The following is a 21077-nucleotide window of genomic DNA, read 5'->3' on the forward strand; positions in this document are numbered from 1 at the left end:
AGATACATTTGAGCATCCATAGAGAGAGACATCTCCGAGAACCATCATTACTGCACAAGGTAACTTCCTCTTCTCCAATACTAGCCAGAGAAGTTGTCCAGAAAGGATTCTTTGCAAGACAGTGAAGGTCTGCTGGCTTGGGCCTGTCTTCACCTGGGAGAAAGGATGAAGAATTTTATTTTCAGTCTGGTCCAGTATCACTTCTAATAGATTTCAACTCCATTTTTCTTGGGATGATAGAAATTCTGGACCTGTTCATCTGTAACCATGTGCAAAACTGATTCCAGGTTAGAGACCCGCTCATCTTCTAAACCAAAAACTAGCTCTGAGATTTGTTCCATAGATCTCAAGGAACTTTATATTTCCAGTGTGTCCCAGCTAACAACTAATGTTTTGCATTCGGGAACAACGATAAGTTTTCCAGGTGATGACCTTTGGTTTGGAATCCTCTCCTTTCATGTTCAGGTAGATAGCCATAGACAAGAGGGGATTCAGGTCTTCCACTATCTGGACAATATGATGTTGAAGGTGCAGTCATACAAGGTCACGCTTTCCAGGCTGTTCATTGTTTTTAAAGTGTGGGATTCACAATGAACCATCAAAGCTGCCATATCCCATCTCAGTAACTCTAAACCTATGAGCTTTCTGCATAACCACTCTGAGCCTCTTAATATTTCCCAAGGAAAAGCTTTATCAAATCAAGTCTTCATCAGGCTGTTCCTCAAGCATTCTACAAGCATCAACAGACCAATGTCTTCAGCTGGTCAACATGGTGGTGGTTTTTATGTAAACTGTTCCATGAACAGTGCTTCATCTTCATCTCTTCAGAACTTCTGATTACACTGGGTCTCTACTACATAAGAATATCTACCACCACTTGACAATCCCTTCAGATGTTTGATGGGTCCTTCGTTGGTGGTGGCTTATATAGGACTCTGTGGCTCAGGATGAGTGATACAAAGATTTCTCCTCCACATTACATTTTGACTACCATCAGTAAGTTAGTCCTGCAGTCTTTACATAGTTATCTAAAATGATGGAAGAAAGAATATTCAGAAAGGAATATTAAAATAGCCAGACAGGTCAGTCTTCACAACTTACATGCGCGCACACACACTATCACTACATCCTTGCAGTGTGGGAACCTACTCCTGGATGAATGTAATACACAGAACAGGGTTCAAAAAAGGCAGTAGCAGCTGTCCAAATCCCAAGACAGGCCTGTAATGGTCTCAAAGCACTAAATTCATAGCCAACATACATACTGACAATGTACAACACACTTATCATGAGCTTATTTAAGAAAAAAAGAACAAAACCAAAAACCAGGACCACTCTGTCTCTCTCTGCTCTTCTGACGGGAGAGGAACCACTTTTTGATATATCCCCCTTGAAACAAAGAGCATATATGCTTTTTGTACCAGAAGCAGACTGTCTGAAAAGATCAACAGAGTATAGCTTCCAATTAGATATTCTTGCTACTTGTCTAACAGTTTGGAAAGACGGAAATGGACCTATTTGCCTCTAAAATGAAGATTTGCTGCTACTTTGTCAGAGACCTAGGGGCCAACATGGAGGTTCTTTCTAATGTGACACTCCCCCCCCCCCCCATATTCCCGCCACATAGTTTGTGTTATGACAGGCATCCGTTCTGCACCCCAAACTAGACAAATGTCAGCTAGCTTCCAAGTATTTGGCAAGTATCTAAAGAGAGCTACTTGGATGATATCATACTGCTAACGTCAATTTAAAAAGTTGTCAAATATGTTCTAAGACTTGGGTGAGGTTTAGATACTGGTGAAGAGACCATGAATTTATTTATCGCTGTCAAAAGTGAATCGTGCCCTAGAATTCATTTGGAGAGCCCTAACTTGGGCATGTGAAGGCTGCTATGTTGTATGAGACAACATCTTCACTTCATCAAGTATTCTCTGTGCATCTGGCAAGAAGAATGTCTTTGCATCTGGGCTCTATAATACATCCTCTGCAAAAGACCATGACATAACCCTGGAATCTTACCTCCTACCTATTGCACTTGTGGTACACTTGATTGAACGCTGGAGAGAGGTCTTGTACTTGCAGTCCATCCAGGTGGATTTCCTGGTGGTGGTGGTCACAACTGCCAGATAGGTATCAGGGAGGAGCCCCATCTAGTCTTGGTATTGGGTATATATGAAACAGAAGATGTTTCTGACTGAACCACTATTTATCCCCCAAAATATCAAAAAAAAAAATCCTTGTATCTCTCACCTTCACACTGAGGAAAATTTCTGGTGTATGCTGGACATATATGGGGCTACCAGAGTCTACATTGAACTAAACTAGAGCCTCTAAATCATCTATTAAAATTAAGATGGAGATCAGATGAAGAACTTCAGAGACTTAAAGGTAAAGACCTTTACTAATATGTTAAACCTTAGAATGTTTCTTTAATACTGTTGTAATGTCATGGGCAGAAGTCATATGCTTATGATCAAATGCATTATAGCCACATTCATCCATATTTCACCAAATTCTACAAAGTAAATATCCATTCCTCAGCCGATGGGATCTTTGGGTGTTAATTGAGTGAATAGGAAAATTTTATCTGCTTACTTAGAAATGTCCTTCAGATAATATCACTGTATCTAGACAGAGGATCACTCCGGCTTAAAATGAATACCAATTTTTATTCCATTATTTTTAAAGATCCATCCTATGCACAGCAGTAGGTGAAACTGTTAACTAGTGTGAGGTTTTTGTATTATAAGGTTGGCTTTTCTCAGGGTTGGGTGAACTTATCTTGCCTGGTAGAAGTTATCTCAAGTGGCCGGCTTTTCAGTAAGAGAGCCACTCCCCTTCTGCCAGTAATGGGCAAGTCTGGTTCTGACCTAGAGATTGCATGCTGGCTGAAGAACCACTGTAATGGATCACTGAAAGCTATTACTTGAAAAAAAGAAGCCTTTAGATAAGCACAGGTAATCTCAGGGCAGTAATTAAGTTGAGAAGCAGGTTGCTTTCACTCTGCAGCTTGAAAAAGCTCTGAACAGTAGAAGCAGCCTCTGCAGTTATTCACTCTAGGAAGAGGACCCAAGAACAGCCTAGGAGAATGGTAATGGAGGGAGACACAAACCTATCAGATGCCAATAAGCTCTTTCATTGAATGGGGAAACAGAACAGCCAAAGGAGATTGAATGGCTTTAAATTGACTAAATACCTGCTAATCAGAGGCCAGTATATAAGATGGAGTTTCCAAATAGGTGTCCAGAATAATAGTATTCTGATACATATTTCAGCATCCTCTTTCCCATGTGTTACAGGATGGAAGGATGTTAACACCTCACCTGAATAGTGGTGAGAACTTTTTATGCTGACCTTTATTGTATGTTTAGTCTTTAGTCTGCTGGACAATTTCCAGATTGTCTGAGAAAAAAGTGAGATTTTGCAAAATGAAAATGGTAAAATGGATTCTTGGAGTTACAAGGATGAACCGTGTTAGAATGAACCAAGGTTATAGGAAGTGTGAAGGCAGAACCAGTTATAGAAAAGCTGAGGAAATTCAGGCTTAAATTATTTGTCCATGCAAAAAATCAGATATAGGGTGTGTTAAACTTAAAAGTGGAGCTAGATGAATATCCTACAAAAAGATTTGATTAACTGCAGAGTTTTGAGGAACAGACTGGAATGGAGGTCTCCAAGAACTGAACCCATATAGATGGGTCTGAGGCTAGAAGAAAAGAGAAGTATAAGATTTGTGGGGATAGGAGGAAACCAAAGGAGGAATGGAATATAGGGGAATTCACGGTATAGGGAAAGAGATTGGAGGGGGTGAAGGAAGGGAACGGGTGGGGGGGGGACGGGACACAATGTCCTCTATACTTAATGGGAATGTTGACCTAAATTCTTAGGCAAGTGTCCTGGATACTGAGGCATACCCAGTGCAGCAGTTTGGAAATTCTCTTGCATCTTTCTGATGCACTAAAAACAGAGCATTTTACTGAATTAAATGTATAAATGAGTAATGCATCTGCTACAGTGATAGATATATAACAAGAGCATCCATGGTGATGGTAGAGTAAGGACTTTAAAACCTAGAAAAACTGCTTTGAAAAGGATACAAATTTTCATGCGGAATAGGAGGAAACTTCCTGTGGGTAGATTTCATAACTTCATACTGCCTGCAGGGTACCATGCTACACCTTCCTCTCAAATATCTGGGACAGGCTACTTTACTACAGGGTACTGGACTACCTGGATCCCAGGTCTGATTCGGTATGGCATTTCCTGTGTGTCTGATATTTAATGAATTTTTATACTGCCTCTTGGTTTTTGTATTGAAAGTACACAATCATATTGTAGAAGGTGTTTGGTGTGCAGGTGGTGGAAGTTTTAACAGATGGGTAGGAGTTTTTGGGTTAAGCTCCACTGATGAAAATGGTGGTATCGCTAGCACTGGTGCTGCTATGCAGGTGGTTGACCACTGATTGCTGTAATTGGAGCAAGCAAAGGGGTAGTCTACATGGAGACTTGGTGCATAGCAAGCCAGGGTGTAAAGCTACAGCATACTAGCCTGCCATGCACTAACTGGCGGTGTGGACCCTGCTACCGTGCACTAAAAGTTCCTTAGTGTACTTTGATATACTGATAGCAGTATGTCAAAGTGCATTACAGAGCTTCTAGTGTGTGGTAGCAGGGTTCACCCAGGAGGTTACTGTGGGCGCCTATGCTTGCCACTCACTAAGTCTCCTGTGTAGACAACCCTTCACTATAGATGAGATCTTAGTAAGTTTAAACTTTTGTCCTTCTCTTCAATGGGCTCCCAACAGTGCTAGCTACAACTGGATATAACATGGTTATTGCTAGCAAGACTCTAGCAATGTTTTCAGGACAGATTTTCTTGTCCAAGAACACTGCTAGCCAACCCTGCTATAGACTAGTGTGTGTGTATTTCATAACATGGCTCTGGGGTGAGGAGAGAATATGGTCTGGAAAACAGTGATAGAATACAAACTGCTCTGTAAAAATGTGCCTGTGACTAGCTCAGGTATGTTAGAGTGGAGTGAGGCCATGTTTGATTAACTTCTAACTGGGAACAATGTTGTGGTTAAGGCACTGTACTGGAACTTGAGAGGTCTGGGTCTGTTCCTGGCTCTCATACAGTCTACCTGTGTGACCATATGCAAATCACCTAAGCTCTCTATGCCGAAGTTCTCCATCTGTAAAATGAGGATGCTTTTTTACCACACACTGATGATGCAAGGATACAATAGTCATTTGTGAAGTGCTCTACTGCTATATAGTGATGAGCACCATAGTAAGGAATAATAAAAGGAAAGCTAACCTTGAGTGATCAATTTGCTGGACTAATGCTTTACACTGAAAATATTGCAACAGTTCTAACTAGACTAGCATAGGTGTCAACTAGTTCTACAGAACTCTTAAAGAAGACCGCCTAATCAGTGTGTTAGTCTTGCTGTGATAAGGGTATGGAGGTACGTAAAGTGGTTTGGAGGAGGAACGGGCAGCATGTGTCAGGGTCTCATGTAGCAGACTACTTTTGGTTCCTGGTTCTTTATATGCCGATTAGTCTCTTCTTGTAGTATACCATATGAAATAGTAAGCTAAGTAAAATTAAATGGAAACACATCTTCCTAACTAAACCTAGTATAACTTTGTAAATTTCTTCTTAATTCTTAGATGGGAATGATGAGCAATCCCAGTCCTTATGGCTCACCGTACAGCCAGAACACTGGGCAGCAGATTGGAGCCAGTGGACTTGGTCCCCAGATGCAGAATAAGACTGGGCTACCAAACAGCTTACCACAGTTTCCAATGGACAAAAAGCCAGTTCCTGGGACAGGAATGCCTAACATGGTAGGTAGAATTATAGGTTCCACTTTCAAATGGTAGCAGCTCAAATATGGGTCTCTTGCAATATTCTGCTTGTGGTACTCTAGGATTTATAGCTATCAAATACCGCGTGCATTCTTTGTCCCACTGTGTCATGGGTATGCATGGAGGAGGGTCTAGCTCTCGCTGTGAAAGATAGAGCAGGGAAAGGAGGTCAGAGAGTGAGTGGATCCCCCCACCCCCACCTTAATGGTGGCAGACTAAAGGGATGCTGGGAGGAGAGGTGATATGTAACTATGCAGAGGGAGTGAGCCCTTGCCCAGAATGAGCTTCATTACCTTCTGTCCAGCCCTGACTTTTTTCCCTCCCACCTCCTTCACTGGTGTTCCACTGTACTCCCTCAGGTCAGCTTTCTGTCTGGAGAGCTGCTTTTCATCCGTCCACTACCAGATTTCCATGAGAGAAGGAACAAACCCTTCTGTTTTCCCCACTTGTAGTAATATCTATTTTGTGGTAGCACCTGGGAGCCCCAATCACGGACCCAGGGTCTCATTGTGGAAGACACTGTACAAACATATAACAGAAAGATGGCCCCAGCCCCAAAGAGCTTTGCTCATGTTTTAGAAGCAGCAGCTGTTCTGTTGCATCTTTTCAGGCAACTACTGTTGGTGGTGGCGCTGCCCCTTTCTGTTGTTGAAGCAGAACTTTCAGAGGAAAAAAGGGGTTCTTGAGTGAAGTGGGTGGCCAAAAGGGCTAGAATTAAAATGAACACTTAGTTTTTGAGACACGTCACTTATTCACAGGGTCGTCTTTTTTCATAAAAAAGAGCTGGTGGTTCCAACTGCCGTTTAATTTTGCATTTCATTATTATAAAAACTTTTAAAATAATTTAAATGGATTTGCGTCAGCCTCCTATGTTCATAGTAGAAAGTAGTGGAAAAGGGTGTCAAAAAGGCAGAGGCCCTAGGGGTGCTACACAACAATTTAAATGCAATACAATCAAAAATCTTCCCATTAAAAAACAGGAAAGGGAGAATCCTATACAGGGACTGAAGTTACTGAAAAAAGTTCTGGAAGCAGTGTCGTCTGATTCTTTTGAAAAATGGGAAGGGTGAATGGCACGGATGTCTTAGTGATATAGTGCAGGGGTGGCCTACCTGAGGCTGAGAAGGAGCCAGAGTTTACCAGTGTACATTGCCAAAGAGCCACAGTAATACATCAGCAGCCCCCCTCCCACCCACGGGCAACCCCGCTGATCAGCACCTCCCTGCACCTCCTGATCAGGTGTTTTGTGGCGTGCAGGAGGCTCGGGGGGGAGGGGTGCGGAAGGGAGGAGGAAGGGAACTGCAGGTTCAGGGGAGGGGGCAGAAAGAGGTGGAGTGGGCGTAGGGCCTGTGGCAGAGCCGGGGTTGAGCAGTGAGCACTCCCTGGCACATTGGAAAGTTGGTGCCTGTAGCAGTCAGTGCCTATCCAGGGAGCTGCATATTAACTTCTGAAGAGCTGCATATTTCTCCAGAGCCACAGGTTGACCACCCCTGAATAGCATACCACAACAGCAAAAGCATAATGATGGAACTCTTGGTATGAGATTGGTTACCTGTCAAAATAAGCAACAAGAAAAGGGTTCTTATGGTGTCCTGGTCCATGATTAGGGCTGCTTGGTACTACAGTAATATAAATAATATAAGGTCCTACAATCTTTCAGAACTCTAAAAACCAACAGGACTGTCTTAATCAGTTTGTCATTAACAGGCAGCCAGTGCTTATTCCTAACGCAACAGTGTTGCTGCATTCTATAAGTGGTAAAGAGCCCTGCTAAAAGTCCTACTAGGAGAAAATTATAGTCACTAAACCTTTTGTCTTGAATACATTGCTGTTGCAAACGTTGTTACAGGATAAGTCAAAGTGTGGCTGGTACAAATTTAGTGGAAAAACACTTTTGTACTATATCTGATAGTTTTCTCTGGAAGGAATGTCCAAAATAATGCCAGAGTTCTAGCATCATTCTATTTAACGTATCCCCTCAGAAGATGGGGAGGAGAGCGGGAGGCACCAAAGAGGATATCCTTGTACTGACTACCGCTACCTAATATCAAACTTTAAGTCTTTATAGGTTGAGGAGCAGATAGCATTAATGGCTTTGGATATCAGTATTGACCAAGCACATCTCCAAAGCAGATATTGATCAAACAGGATCCACGAGTCGAAATAAATGTTTGTTTGGCATACTCATACTCCACCTCATGTTTAGAGGCGATCTCAGTAGGAAGCGTTATATACATTGAGTATGGATGAAATAGGATAAAGTCCTGAATACTGCATTTCAGGCTATTTTGAAGAACAGTTCATCACTAATTCCAATCTTTTACTCATATATCAAGAGCGTAGTTCCATACACAGAACTGTAGGCATAGTTTCTGAAGCAACCTCTTGTACTTGCAGAATCCTTGGAAAGGTCCAGCATGACCACTATGGCCAGGTAGCCCAAATGTCAAAACATCAGGAGGGTTGTGCTAGTAAGGGTCATGAACAATCTCCTCTTCAGAAAGCTTCAGTTCAGACTTAAACCTGCTTAAGATGACTTATACATCCAGGTGCACCTAGAACGAAACAAACACTACCTTCCCAGGTCTCCTGCCTAAAACAGAAAGGTTGCAAACAAGCCAGTAAATGGCAGCACTTGAGCATTAAGACTTAATGGTGCCCTTAACCTCGCTCTCCTCCTTTTGCGGAAGGAGGATGTTGATAATGCTATTCAAAGCAACTAAAGAAACCATGGGGACAAGATCACACAGATAGTGAATCTCAGAAGATCCCAGAAGAATCTTCAGTCCTCATCAGAGATTACATCAAATTAATTAGAAGTAGACAGTCCATCAGAAGCCTCAGGTTTTCACATTGAAAAGGCACAAAGGAGCCCCGAGCCCCGCAAAGAACTAATCACAGGTCATTTGAAGGAAATGCTAAATGGAACAGCACAGTCTAGGCTAATTATACTGTGCAGTACCTGGAAGTTGTGTGGCATCTCTGGTAGAGAATAGGTAGAACCTTTGTGTTCTGTATGCCTGCATGAAATCTTTGTGGCTAGGCAACTTCCCAACCATCTCCTCTTCAATTTGACTCTGTTGCTTTCAAAGGTGCAGGACTTTTTTTGTTAGCACCTCTTTAAATAATTGTACAAGTGCTACAGGAGTTCTCTCTGTTAGATTTATCTTACATTTAAACAGCTGCACCCACAGCTCTTTCTGATGTTTTAAAAATGAAGTTTAGATCTAGTCATATTTAATGAGACTTTAAGTAGTGTGCCTCACAAGTCAATCTGAAAGTGTGTGTGAATTGAAGTGGCCTTAAGAAAATCATATAGATAAGGTAGAAAAAAAGGAAAGGGGGGTGGGGGAGGAGGAAAGAGGCTGAAAGTACTGTTGTCAGCAACGAGTTTCAATACCAGTGTGCAACAGTGTTAATAAATATTTAATTCTGGTAATCATTGGTTAAAGGTAGGTGGAAGGTATAGTTCTCAATGCAAAATTGTATTCATGATCTGTTTTTAGCAGATGATTTTGTGTATAATCTAGCTAATCAGCGAATTGACCCTTTTTAAAAAGGGACTTGATTTTAATTTGTGTGTGTCTCTGTCACTTCCCTCAAGGGCCAGCAGCAGGCTACTCAAGTTCAGCAAGCTGGGATGGTGCCAGCTGCTCCCCAGGGAATGGGGTCAGGTGCACCTACAGCAGACCCAGAAAAACGCAAACTCATTCAGCAGCAGCTCGTTCTCCTCTTACATGCTCACAAGTGCCAGCGGCGGGAACAGGCAAATGGTGAGGTGCGACAATGCAACCTCCCTCATTGCCGTACCATGAAGAATGTCCTCAACCACATGACACACTGCCAGGCTGGCAAATCCTGCCAGGGTAAGTAGAGAGTGAGCATGTGAGTGTGCTTACAAGAATAAATATAGGATTGGACAGGACTCCGTGAAAGAGACGATGTAGAATTTTTCTCACTTACAGACACTGGGGAATTTAGCTTATAAGAGGATTTTGACAGCAGGATGCTTCCATGATCACATCTGCATGTTAAGAAAAGAAAGGGTTAAGCACCTTTTGTGATGCAGAGGCATAACCATTCAAGTTTTGCCCCCATTCTGAAATGCAATAAAACCTACCAAGAGTGATCACTTGTGAGAGTTAGCAAAAGTAGTTGCTTGTAGGAGGTCTTTTCAAAGGTTTGCACACCAGAGAGCAGTGGTGTTCTATGGCCTCTGCAAGTAGTCTTGCAGTGACAAGTGGTCTTCCTTCAGAGATGGTCTCTAAGACAGTTTTACTGTAACTGTTAACAATGGCCCACAGCCATTTGACCTCTGGCTGTGATATTGTCAGATCTCACATGGTAAAGGGTCAGCTTTGACAGTACTTAGTTTGGAAACTGCCAAGGGAGTGCTGCAGTAGCTGGTGTTGGGGGTTCAGAGGGGAGAGTGCTATATATTGAGTCATTAAGCATCCAGTGCCTCATATGCGTGTTTGGAGACTGTGGTGCTGGAAATATACCGTATTTAGGATGACTAATAAAAAATTGAGGTCCTGACCACTTCTTTTATTAAAAGACTTCCAATGGTAGTTTCCTAGAGAGTAAAGGTAAACATAAGCCATCAAGGAATACACTTTTTTTATATGCCCTTTTTGGCTGTGGAGCGACTGTCCTTCATGTTGTAGTTAATAATGGGTCAAAATGGAACCCATGTTTTGTGCATACCTTGTAGTCTTGTTTTAACTTACTTACAGTTCTACACAGTTCAGTTTAAGTTCGGCAGTAAGTCTTAGGTAAACACCCTTTAATTTTTTTCTCACTGAAAGTATGAAAGAATTAACACCTAGGAAAGTGGATGTTTTGGGATTGGTTTAATAACATTGAAGCCTCTTGTTTCTGGTCTGTACTGACCTGGGAGAAAGTTGAAACAGTGACAGTTGTTGCAGATTTCTGGCTATTCATTGGCTTTTGTACAATTAGTTGATGGAAAAGAAACAGGATGAAACAGTTTGTAGTGGCTAGTGGGCAACTGCACACTCTTCTGACACTTGTACCTCATTTGGGGTTGTTGACAGGGACAGCAAGCATACATGAAAAATCCCCTCTGCCCCCAAAACTGATTCCGTCAGGTGAAGCATGGGACAGTTTGGCTAAGAGCACTGGGTATGGATGGGTGTGTGTGTGTGTGAGCATGCTTCGATTTCCGATTTTTATTCTGAAAACTCTCACCTGCACTAAATTCTCATTTGTGCTTTTAAATTTGAAAGGAGAGCAGGATGGCATATATAAACCTAATGGAAAGGACCTTAACTTTTGTTTAGCAACAAAACTGAACTGTAAGACATCTTTATTTTCTGCACAGAAAACACTCTAAATCCTGTCCTGGTAAGAGGTTAGACCAGATACCTTAATAAATCTCTATCTCTGATTAAGATATTTTGTGCTGTTATCCTTCATAGAGCCATGACTTGATGGTCCCGTGTGTGTGCGCATGTGAATGGGCATGAGAGAGAAGCATGTGGAGAAATGAAAATGTAGAATTATCTTTTTAAAATGTTTTTGTTCCTCTTCCCTTTCCTAGTGGCACACTGCGCATCTTCACGACAAATCATCTCGCACTGGAAGAATTGTACAAGACATGACTGTCCTGTGTGTTTGCCGCTCAAAAATGCTGGGGACAAAAGAAACCAACAGTGTAAGCCTCATGCAATTCAAGCCTTTGCATACTAGATTAACCATAAAAGGTCATGTTTAGTGTTAGATCTGTGTTATTGTAAGCCCCTAAGAGTATGGATCAGAGTAGAGCTGCCGTGTCATCCAGGAACTAACATGTGAGGATAAGGATTTTCATGTTGCTTTGGAAGAATATCCCCTCTTTCTCTAGCTAGTACCCAATATAGTGTTGAAAGCCCCCTTAGATAGCGTAATTTAGCCCTTTTTAGCTGGAGAGAGGAGGCCAGCATGATGCTGGGGCGGCCCAAGGGCTGGTAGTTCTGAGAGAAGAAATGTTGGGCATGTCCATTTTCATCCTTGTCAGTACTGTGAAAGTGGGGTTTGCACACTAAAGATTAAAAAGTGGTATGTTCTAAGAACTTTTGCCTGCTCAGATCAATATGAAAGTATTAAATGATATTACAGTGTTATATTTATGCCAGGTTATATACTACTTGAATTCAAAGTCTAGTTTTGGAATTCTTAAAATTTCTGGTTTATAAATGCCCTGATAACAGAACACCATATGTGTAATTAGAGCAAAAGATTTGTAGGGTTTACCACATACTCTTCTGACCTTCAGCTACGGTTGAATGAAAGTAACTTCTGCTTCTCACCTGACCAGCCCCTCTTCTTCCCGTTCTAAGTGGACACTTTTCTGCCATGTGAAGAATATTCTACATAAATTCATCTCTTTTTACCCTGGCAGCTTCTGCATTATGTCCCAGCATGCTCCCCCATCCTTCTCCTAATGTTACTTGCCCAAAATTTTTCTTGCTGCCTGACTCTCCCTTGTTGTTCCTGTCTAAATATCCCAATGCTTCTGTTTCCCAGTAATCCCTCCAGGAAAAAAACCCAAACCATTCTCCTTGCTACTTTGTGCTTTTCTCACAACTGGTCCTCTAGGCTGTTTACCTCTGTTCTGAAACTTTGTATCGAGAGAGAGAAATAGAGAACTCCATGAGCAATCTGAAGGACTCTGCTCCTCGGGCCTTTAACATCTGATTATGTGCTGCTTGAGCTTTAAACTGGTTAAAGCAAACTGACATGTCCAGTACATTTAATATTAGTGTAAATTTACTGTTCCCCGTTCATAGTGAAAGTAGTACATTGTGGTAGGGTAAAATTCCTCAAACTTCGCATTGTGGACTCTCTTGATCAGGGTGCTCATGTAACTGCTCTTGTAAGGGTATATTTTGGTCATACCAACAATTGAAATTTTGTGCACTTTTACCTTTTTCTTTGGTCTCAGTTTCTGACATTTTTGTTGATATGGTATCTGTCTTTTCCAGCATTACTGGGGGGAGCTGCCGCAGGACTTGCAAATACTGGCTCTGTAGGGGTAGGGCAACAGACTACGTCCTCTATAAACACTACCAGTCAGATTGACCCTAGCTCCATTGAGAGGGCCTATGCAGCCCTTGGACTGACCTATCAAGGGAACCAGATGCAGACGCAATCCCAGGCTCAAGTGAAGAATCAGCAGCAAGGGCAGTCACCCCAGGGTCTGCGCCCTATGAACCCCATGAGTAAGTTGACACTCAAGTATTAAAATACAAATTGTATGCAGCTATCTTCTATGCTTTGTCTAATGCATGCTTCATGATATGAAAATGCTTCAAGATTTCCTTAAGTATTTTTGTTTCAGAACTGCTTTGTGTATATTCACACCTTGCACAATACTGGAATGCAGGTATGACTTCATGATCAGATGCAGATTGAAGCATTTTACAGCATTGTCATTTGTTTTGTAGTGTTTGCTTAAAAATTTGAAAGAGCTAAATAGGGAATTGCTGTCCTCAGCTCATTGTTTAGATGCTTAGAATCGTTCTGTCCCTACGTTGCTTATTTTAGAACCACCAAAGAGTACTTAGAGATCTTACCTTGTATCTGAGCTACCCAGGGAGTCAAACTGGAACCAGATAACCAGTTTGAACCAGAATTTTTATTTGAACCAGAACCAAACCTGAACCAGAATTTTGTCCTACCTCCTGACCTGAAACTGAACTGGAAAAAAAAAATTGGTGTTACTGCTTAAAATAAAGTTTCAGCAATTTTAAGCTCAGTATTTTAAAATACTACTGTGATCTTATTTTCATTATAAAACAAGACAAAATAACATAAGCGCGTGATTGCTACCAGAAGGGCCTGCCCCAGTATAATGAGAAAGGAATGGTAATAGGAAGAGACCAGCCCAGGAGAGGGGAAGCAGGGGGCCCCAGAGTGAGATGAGCTTTCTCCTGAGACTCCCCTCTGGGAAGAGAAGAGGTGGAATGTTCCCTTGTCCCAGAAGTTAACAGTAACTCTTCAAGCCCAGGGGAAAAGGTAATGGCTCCCCAGCTCTTCTCCCTCTTAGGCCTTCTGCCACTCATGCCCAACTCTTCTCCCTCTTAGACCTCCTGCCGCTCCTGTCCAACGCCTGGGGCTCCTCCCTCCAGTTGCCCCAAACTCAGAGTGCTTTCATGTACAATTTAAAAAAAAAATACATAGCTGTGTATCTTTAAAACACTTCAGAATAAAACCTTTTAAATGTGATACACTGAGATGATGAGATTCTCATGTGGCCCTGTAGCAGTCGCTACACATTCATGCTTGCAGTAGGTGCAAGTGCACAAAAGTAAAATATTTGCTTCATACCACTCCAGTGTGACTCTTCTTCGCAAATAAAGATGGTGCATTTGAGTAACCTCATTTAACAAAACAAAATGTAATGTAAATTAAGACAGTTAAATGGATGCTTTGAGATTAGCATAGCCATTCTTTGGTTGTCTTTACCCAGGTGAAAAGCGCAGAATTTTATTGTTTTCTGTGAAGTAACCTATGTGGTGCATTTAAGGTTCAATTGATGGATATCAAGGTCTTCCCAACCCACTCTGATTGATCTGGCTTTCCTCGTATCTCTAGACTATTTTCTGAAGAATATTTTCCTGTTCTTTAGTCATAGGAGAAATGTGTGCTAGAGCTAAACCCTATTTCTGAGGATAGTTGCTCTCTGAAGTTTCTGGAGAGCCTGTTGAGATTCATGTTCTTTATTATTATTATTGGATTAGTGGAGAGAAATTAAACTGCAATCCCTCAGGGTGTGGCTCCTTTTCTCCTCAGATTATTTTCATTTTAGCCAATCTGTGCTATTGTCATCTCTGAATACGAAGACTGTAGATAACACCAAAGGACACAGTTCTGCCCTGGATTAGTGTTGATTTTTCTCAACCTTGGTCTGCTCTTATTCTCATGCTTGGCCTTGCTATTGATATACAATATAGCTTCATCAGAACAAACCTTTTTTTTTTCTTTCTCATGCTTGTTTCTATAAGTGCAAAATGCCATTGTAGTTTGCAGATGGCTGAAGGATACTTTACTTGACTTTGAAGGTAGCCTGGAAGAGTGTGTCCCCCTTTTTTTTCCTGTTTTGGCATTTTTGCTGGGAGAATCAAGCCTGAATGATTAGTCTTATGTTATCCTACAAGAAACTGAAACCTGACCAGTTAAGAGAGGAAGAGATTTTTAGCCAGACGACAAAACTCATCATTTTATAATACCTGTTTGACTCAGATTCCCATCAGACTTTTGGAAGGAAAGCTCCTTGTGAAAGTTTTGAGTACCACAACCCCTTTAGATGAGAGCTGTGACTTTCTTCAGTTCTCCGATTCTTTCTAAAAGGAAAAAAAAAATCCTCCAACAAACCAAAATTTTTTGAAGTAAAACCACCAACCATAAAGCCTTAAACTTTCAAACCATTGTACATCATGAAGATGAAACTCCTCTTTCCCTCCTCCACTAGTATCTTTAATACTTGTGAATGACTGTTGCTGTTTAGATATTCTGCCACAGTCTGTAAAGAATAGCATTTGTGAAGACTAGCCAGTTGGAGCTGATCAAGAGGGGGGAGTAATTCTTGTCTAGATTGTGCTTGATGGGTAAAATGGTAAACTTCTGAAAATCTCCTCTCTTGGTGGTGTCAAGAGGTACAATTTCAAAGGTCTTCTCAAGAAATTGGCCAGTTGAATCATCTTCAAACAAGTTGTCATTGATTTGTTCACCCATGTCCCTCTCAAGCACACACAAATTTGTAGGAATACACCATTCATGGTAATAGCATCATTTTTAAAGAGCCAGCACTATGATGGAAGTCTGATTAGACTTGGGACTCCAACTTTATGTAGTCCTATTGTGAATGTCACCCTTCTTTAGATACTGATTAGCTTCTCAAATCAGGGATTGTCAGTTCCTGGTATTCTCTCCTCTCCCAGTCATAATTTATGAGCAGCCAATATGCCTTCTGAATAGCTTTGCAAGTTAACATGGATTCTTTACTGACTTAGCCACTCACTGAGGTAAATACTGATGTTCATGCAGATTTGTCAGATAAGTTTGACCTCAAATGCTGTGCTCAGTTTTTTGTCAGAAATAGAATGGGTCTGTAAAAGGCTAACAAATTCAGGCCTTGGCATGAAGGATGGCAGATGAGGAATTGAGAAATTTAACACTTGCTTTTTACTTGGAGAGGATAAGAGAAATGATGGCAGTAAATAAAAATAGACTGACTACAGAAGACCCAGTGTGCACTCCTGTTAACCAAATGTCTTTCTGTTCTGTTATGGGTAAAGGGTGAAGTTAAAGGCAGCAACAACAGTAAAACCAAGAGAAATTTTCATTGTGTGAAAAGACTTCTGTGGGTCAAAGACATAGCACAGGAATAACTTTACAGTGGAAGATAAAGCTGCCAGGGCTGGGAATCTTTGAAACTTCTTTAAATCAGCAGGATCACTGATGATTCTTTTATTGCTGGCTTCCTCACTTCCTTGATTTTCCCCACATAATCCCATACGTGGAACACTCTAGAGAAGAATATTGAGACAGATAGCATAGTAAGATTCAAAATAGCATTACACAAGTGATTAAGACTAGTATCTGCAACTAAACATTAGAAAAATTACAACCTTCAGACTTCAGAGCTGATCACCACCTGAGATTAGAAAGAAATGTCCTTCTTCCATGCTGTAGTATTCCACTATTACAGAAACTTTTAACTGATCAGAAGAAGAGGAACCCTTCCTCTGACAGCACTAGCTCTTGTCAAACAGGGTACCAGTGTAGGTGGACCATGGCTTTCTTTGGTATGGCAGTTTGTATTCTGTAACTCTCTCCTGTCTTAGATCTGCCATTATCACCAGGGTGAATGTCCATGGAATTGTAGCTTATCTGAATGGCAGAACTTAGTCCTGGACTATGATACACAATACACTGTATAAATTAGTGGAGGGAGTGTGGCTAAAGTCGCAAACAAGATGATGGTTAACTCCAGCTCTCTGCAATAAAGGGGAGGGAAAAAGAAAACAATTTAAGAAGATAAAAAGAACCAAGCCAGTCTGAATCAACAGATCTGTGCCCTAAATATGAATAACCATCCGTGGAGCTAGTTTTGGAAAGAGAAAAAGAAGGGTGAAGAGAGCTGGCCAGATCCCAGTCCCAGAGAGCAGCTTCTGGGGGAGAAAATTCAGCAAAAGTATCCAGTGCCATCAGCCTGCAGAACTTATTTAAAAAAAAAAAATGTACTAGTGTGGCTGGGGGAGGAAGTGTGGCAGTGGCCATTTTGGAAAGGGGGAATGTGGTGGCAACCATCTTGGGGGAGAGGCACAATAGGCAAGGAGGAAAGATGATCTAGATGTCTGGGAAGGGAAAGGAATCTTCCAATACAAAGATTTGTCCCCCCAGAATGAAGACATGTCCATGAAAAAGAGTAACTCCACTTCGAGCAAACAGACTATGGAGGTGGGTAGCGAAGCCCCAGTCACAAAGGGTGACCTGAAGGACCTGCTGTTAAAATCAAAAGATTGAATAAGGAGATGAGGGAAGAGTTCTATGCTTTCATTAGATATCAAAAAATGAAATGAGATTAATGGAAAAATATCAGATGTGGAAGCAGGATTAAATGAGCAATTGGACAGCACAATTAATCTCTGTGAAAGAATCGGAATTGAACAGAGAAAAAGAAATAGAATTAAAGCTAGAGGACATGGAAAGTAGAGAACACAGGAATAACATAAGGATTTAAAGGTATTCTGGACACATTGGATGATATTTTCCATGACCTATTAAAACTGGGCAATAAGAATTACATTCATATTGAGAGGGCTCACAGATCCCTTTCCCCAGGCTTCCAGCAGGCTCCAGTCCAAGAGATGCAATTGTCTGTCTACACTACTATCAAGACAAGGATACAATACTGAGAGCAATGAGGGAGGGAGCTGAACCACTGATGATTCTTAACCAGCCCATACAGATTTTCCCAGATCTGGCAATCTCAGCCCTTAGAAAGTAAAGAGAACTATACCATGTGACCACAATTCTTAGAAAGAACAATATAAGATACACGTGGGGATTCCATTTAGACTGTTCCTTAAATGGAAGGATAGATCTATGTATATCTGTCTCAGATCAGGAAGCGGGGGAGGAGGTACTTACGGACATGGGAATAGGCAAATCAGATCAAGAACAATCTGAATGGGATCAAAGGCATTAGTGCCACAAGTCACCAAGAAATCACTAAAACAAGGAGGAGTCCGGTGGCCTTAAAGACTAACTGATTTATTTGGGCATAAGGTTTCGTGGGTAAAAAGCCCACTTCTTCAGATGCATGGAGTGAAAATTACAGATGCGGGCATTATATACTGACACATGAAGAGAAGGGAGTTATCTCACAAGTGGAGAACCAGTGTTGACAGGGCCAATTCGATCAGGGTAGAATAAATGAGCTGAAAGGTAAGGTTAACATAAACACCTCCCTCCTATCCCCCCAGCAGAGAACTAAAATGGCCACGGGGTCCAGGCAAATATGGGGGAATTCATAGGAAGGGAGGAGAGAAAGAAAAGAGGGATTAGAGAACAGAAGCAGGTGTTAATTATATTTTAATAGAAAAGATTATATTAAAAAGTTGGGTCTCAGAATTAAAATTATGGTAAATCTGACTGTAGATATTATTCTGTTACTCATGGATCTTATTCCAGGATTAATATGACTTTTGTTTCTAGGACTTTGCTAATTTAGTCAAAAATACTAATTTGAGATTTATAACTTGATCTGATTGTGCACCTAGCTGCATGTACTAGATTGAGATTGGGACTCAGTGGAAAAATGAAAGGCCTAGATGTTAAATAGAGCTTTATTGTGTGACCCTTCCCCCACCCCCATAGAATTCAAGACCTGGAAGAAAATTTTCAAGAATATACAGAATAAAAAAGGGATAATTGAAAATGTTGTCTTGAGTGCTGGAAAGTCAGTAATGAGGGGGATCCTTATAAATAGAGAATTCTACCTCAACAAGAGGAGAGCTCTTGAAGAGTTTGGTTAAAGAAGGTTGACCTAAATCTATATGATCTAAAAGTGTAGGAGAATATAATTAAGGTAAGAGGGAAGATTAACCCGTTACAGACAGATAAGGCTGAGCAAACACTTAAATATATTAAATAAAAATATTATGAAAAGGGCAATAAAGCTGATAGGCTTTTAGCCAGAAAGTAAAAAAAGAAACAGGATATATCGGCCATCCCTCTGATGAGAAATAAAAAGGGAGACTTAGAAACTGGCATCAAATAGATCTCTGAAACATTTATTAACTTTTCCATACTTTGTATGCTTCAGAACCTCCAAATCCTGAACTTTTAAACAGGCATTTGAGGAGTGTGAAGCTACCTTGGCTTTCAGAGGATGATATGGCCATTCTTGGTAAGCTAATTGCTGCAGAGGATGTTGAAGTTGTAATTAAGAATTCAAAATCCAGTAAAGCTCCAGGTCTTGATGGGTTTCCTGTGGAGTATTAGAGCTCTAAAGCCTACTGTCACTGAATTGATTAATGGTACAGTAAAACCTCAAGAGTTACAAACACCTCAAGAATGGAGGTTGTTCATAACTCTGAGCAAAACGTTATGGTTATTCTTTCAAAAGTTTAGAACTGAACATTGACTTTATATAGCTTTGAAACTTTACTATACAGAAGAAAAATGCTGCTTTCCCGTTATTTTTTTAGTAGATGAACACATTTCTGTACTGTTTGCGTTTTTTTGGGGGGGGTGTCTCTGATACTGCCTGATTTTGTACTTCTGGTTCCAACTGAGGTGTGGTCAGTATGTAACTCTGGTGTTCGTAACGCTGAAGTTCTGCTGTATATTGCAGGGGAGGAAGACACCAGATTCATGGAAAGAGGCAAAAATTGTGGTCATTCCTAAAGAAGGAAAAGATCTTGCCAATTGTGCATCATACATACCTATTTCTTAAATTTAATGTGGATGCTAAAATTTGCCCAGATGTGTTCATCCTGACTAGTCTTGTTTGTTGCTGGCAGGCATTTATATAAGAACTCTAAATTTGATCATGTTAATTCTAACAATTCCTCCTGGTGGTGGTTTTTTCTTTGAATATTGTGAAAATCTTTGACTGGCTGGTGTGGGAGAACCTCAGACAGATTTTGGTAAGGTTTGGTTTTGGAAATCAGTTTTCTGTGGGCATGTTGGTCCTGTATGCTGATCCTCAAGCATCTGCTTTGATTAATGGTCATGAATTGTCTCCTTTTAGTTTGTCTAGATGTGCAAGATAGGGTTGCTTCATAATCCATCATGTTTGCTCTGTCAATAGAGCTATTCACAATAAATCTGAGAAACAGCCCTTTGGTAGAAGGCATCAAAACATCTTCTGGATTAGAACACAAAATATCCTGACTCTCTTGTAATGTTTGCAGGATCTAGAAGCGTCATTTAAAAATTGTAGAACAATTGACTTCAGAATTTGGGCAGATATCCGGCTTCAAAATAAAATATGATAACTCAGAAATTTTAGGAATTAATATACCCCAAAGGGTCAAAACAAACTGGTAGGCTACATAAATTTAAATGGGTGAATGAACCTTTACAATTTAAGAAAAAATATTGTGGAAAAACATAATCTTCTTAAGGCAAATTACTCTTCACCGTGGAATAAAGTAATTCTTGGAGGAATGGAACGAATATGAAATTTCTTGGCTAGGTTGTTGTGTAGTCTTACTAAAGATAAATGTCCTCTCAAAGTTGTTATTTTTGTTTCTGTGCATCCATGTTGGTATTCCCGACATGACATTAAAGCATGGTAGCATGCACTATTAAAGTTTTATAGAAACAAAAGAAAAAGGGTGAGTTCTAAAGTTCTGGATAAGCCTACCAAGTGGGGTGGGCTAGCTTTCCCTAATTTGGCTTATTATGAATCATAACTAAAATATGATCGAGTGGGTTAACAATAGACCATCCAAACACTTTAAAACTTGAACAAGACTGGACCCCACTTACAGCTATAGTAACTTTTAGGTTTAAAAAAAAAGGTTACTAATCTTCTGTAACTGTTCTTTGCCACACTCTCAGTTCCTTCTTGCTGGCTAACTCTGATAGCGGGGTAGGAGGGAGGGTTTTGGAATGGACATGAGCAATACATCTTGAAGAACAACAGTTATGGAAGATTAGTAACTGTTTTTTCTTCGAGTGCT

The 21077-nt window shown here is 40.8% G+C and overlaps 1 protein-coding gene across 4 annotated transcripts in view; it reads left to right on the plus strand.

Moving 5' to 3' along the window:
* The window catches only part of EP300 (EP300 lysine acetyltransferase), a 130272-nt gene that overhangs the window by 44172 nt on the left and 65023 nt on the right, over positions 1–21077 (plus strand). For all 4 annotated transcript variants that reach the window (XM_074941654.1, XM_074941650.1, XM_074941651.1 and 1 more), the window contains exons 3-6: positions 5677–5853; positions 9479–9740; positions 11438–11551; positions 12861–13097. In XM_074941654.1, coding sequence (XP_074797755.1) covers positions 5677–5853; positions 9479–9740; positions 11438–11551; positions 12861–13097 — 790 coding nt within the window. The remainder of the gene's footprint in view (positions 1–5676; positions 5854–9478; positions 9741–11437; positions 11552–12860; positions 13098–21077) is intronic.

This window comes from Natator depressus, chromosome 1, assembly GCF_965152275.1.
Source record: "Natator depressus isolate rNatDep1 chromosome 1, rNatDep2.hap1, whole genome shotgun sequence".
Classification (NCBI taxonomy): Eukaryota; Metazoa; Chordata; order Testudines; family Cheloniidae; genus Natator; species Natator depressus.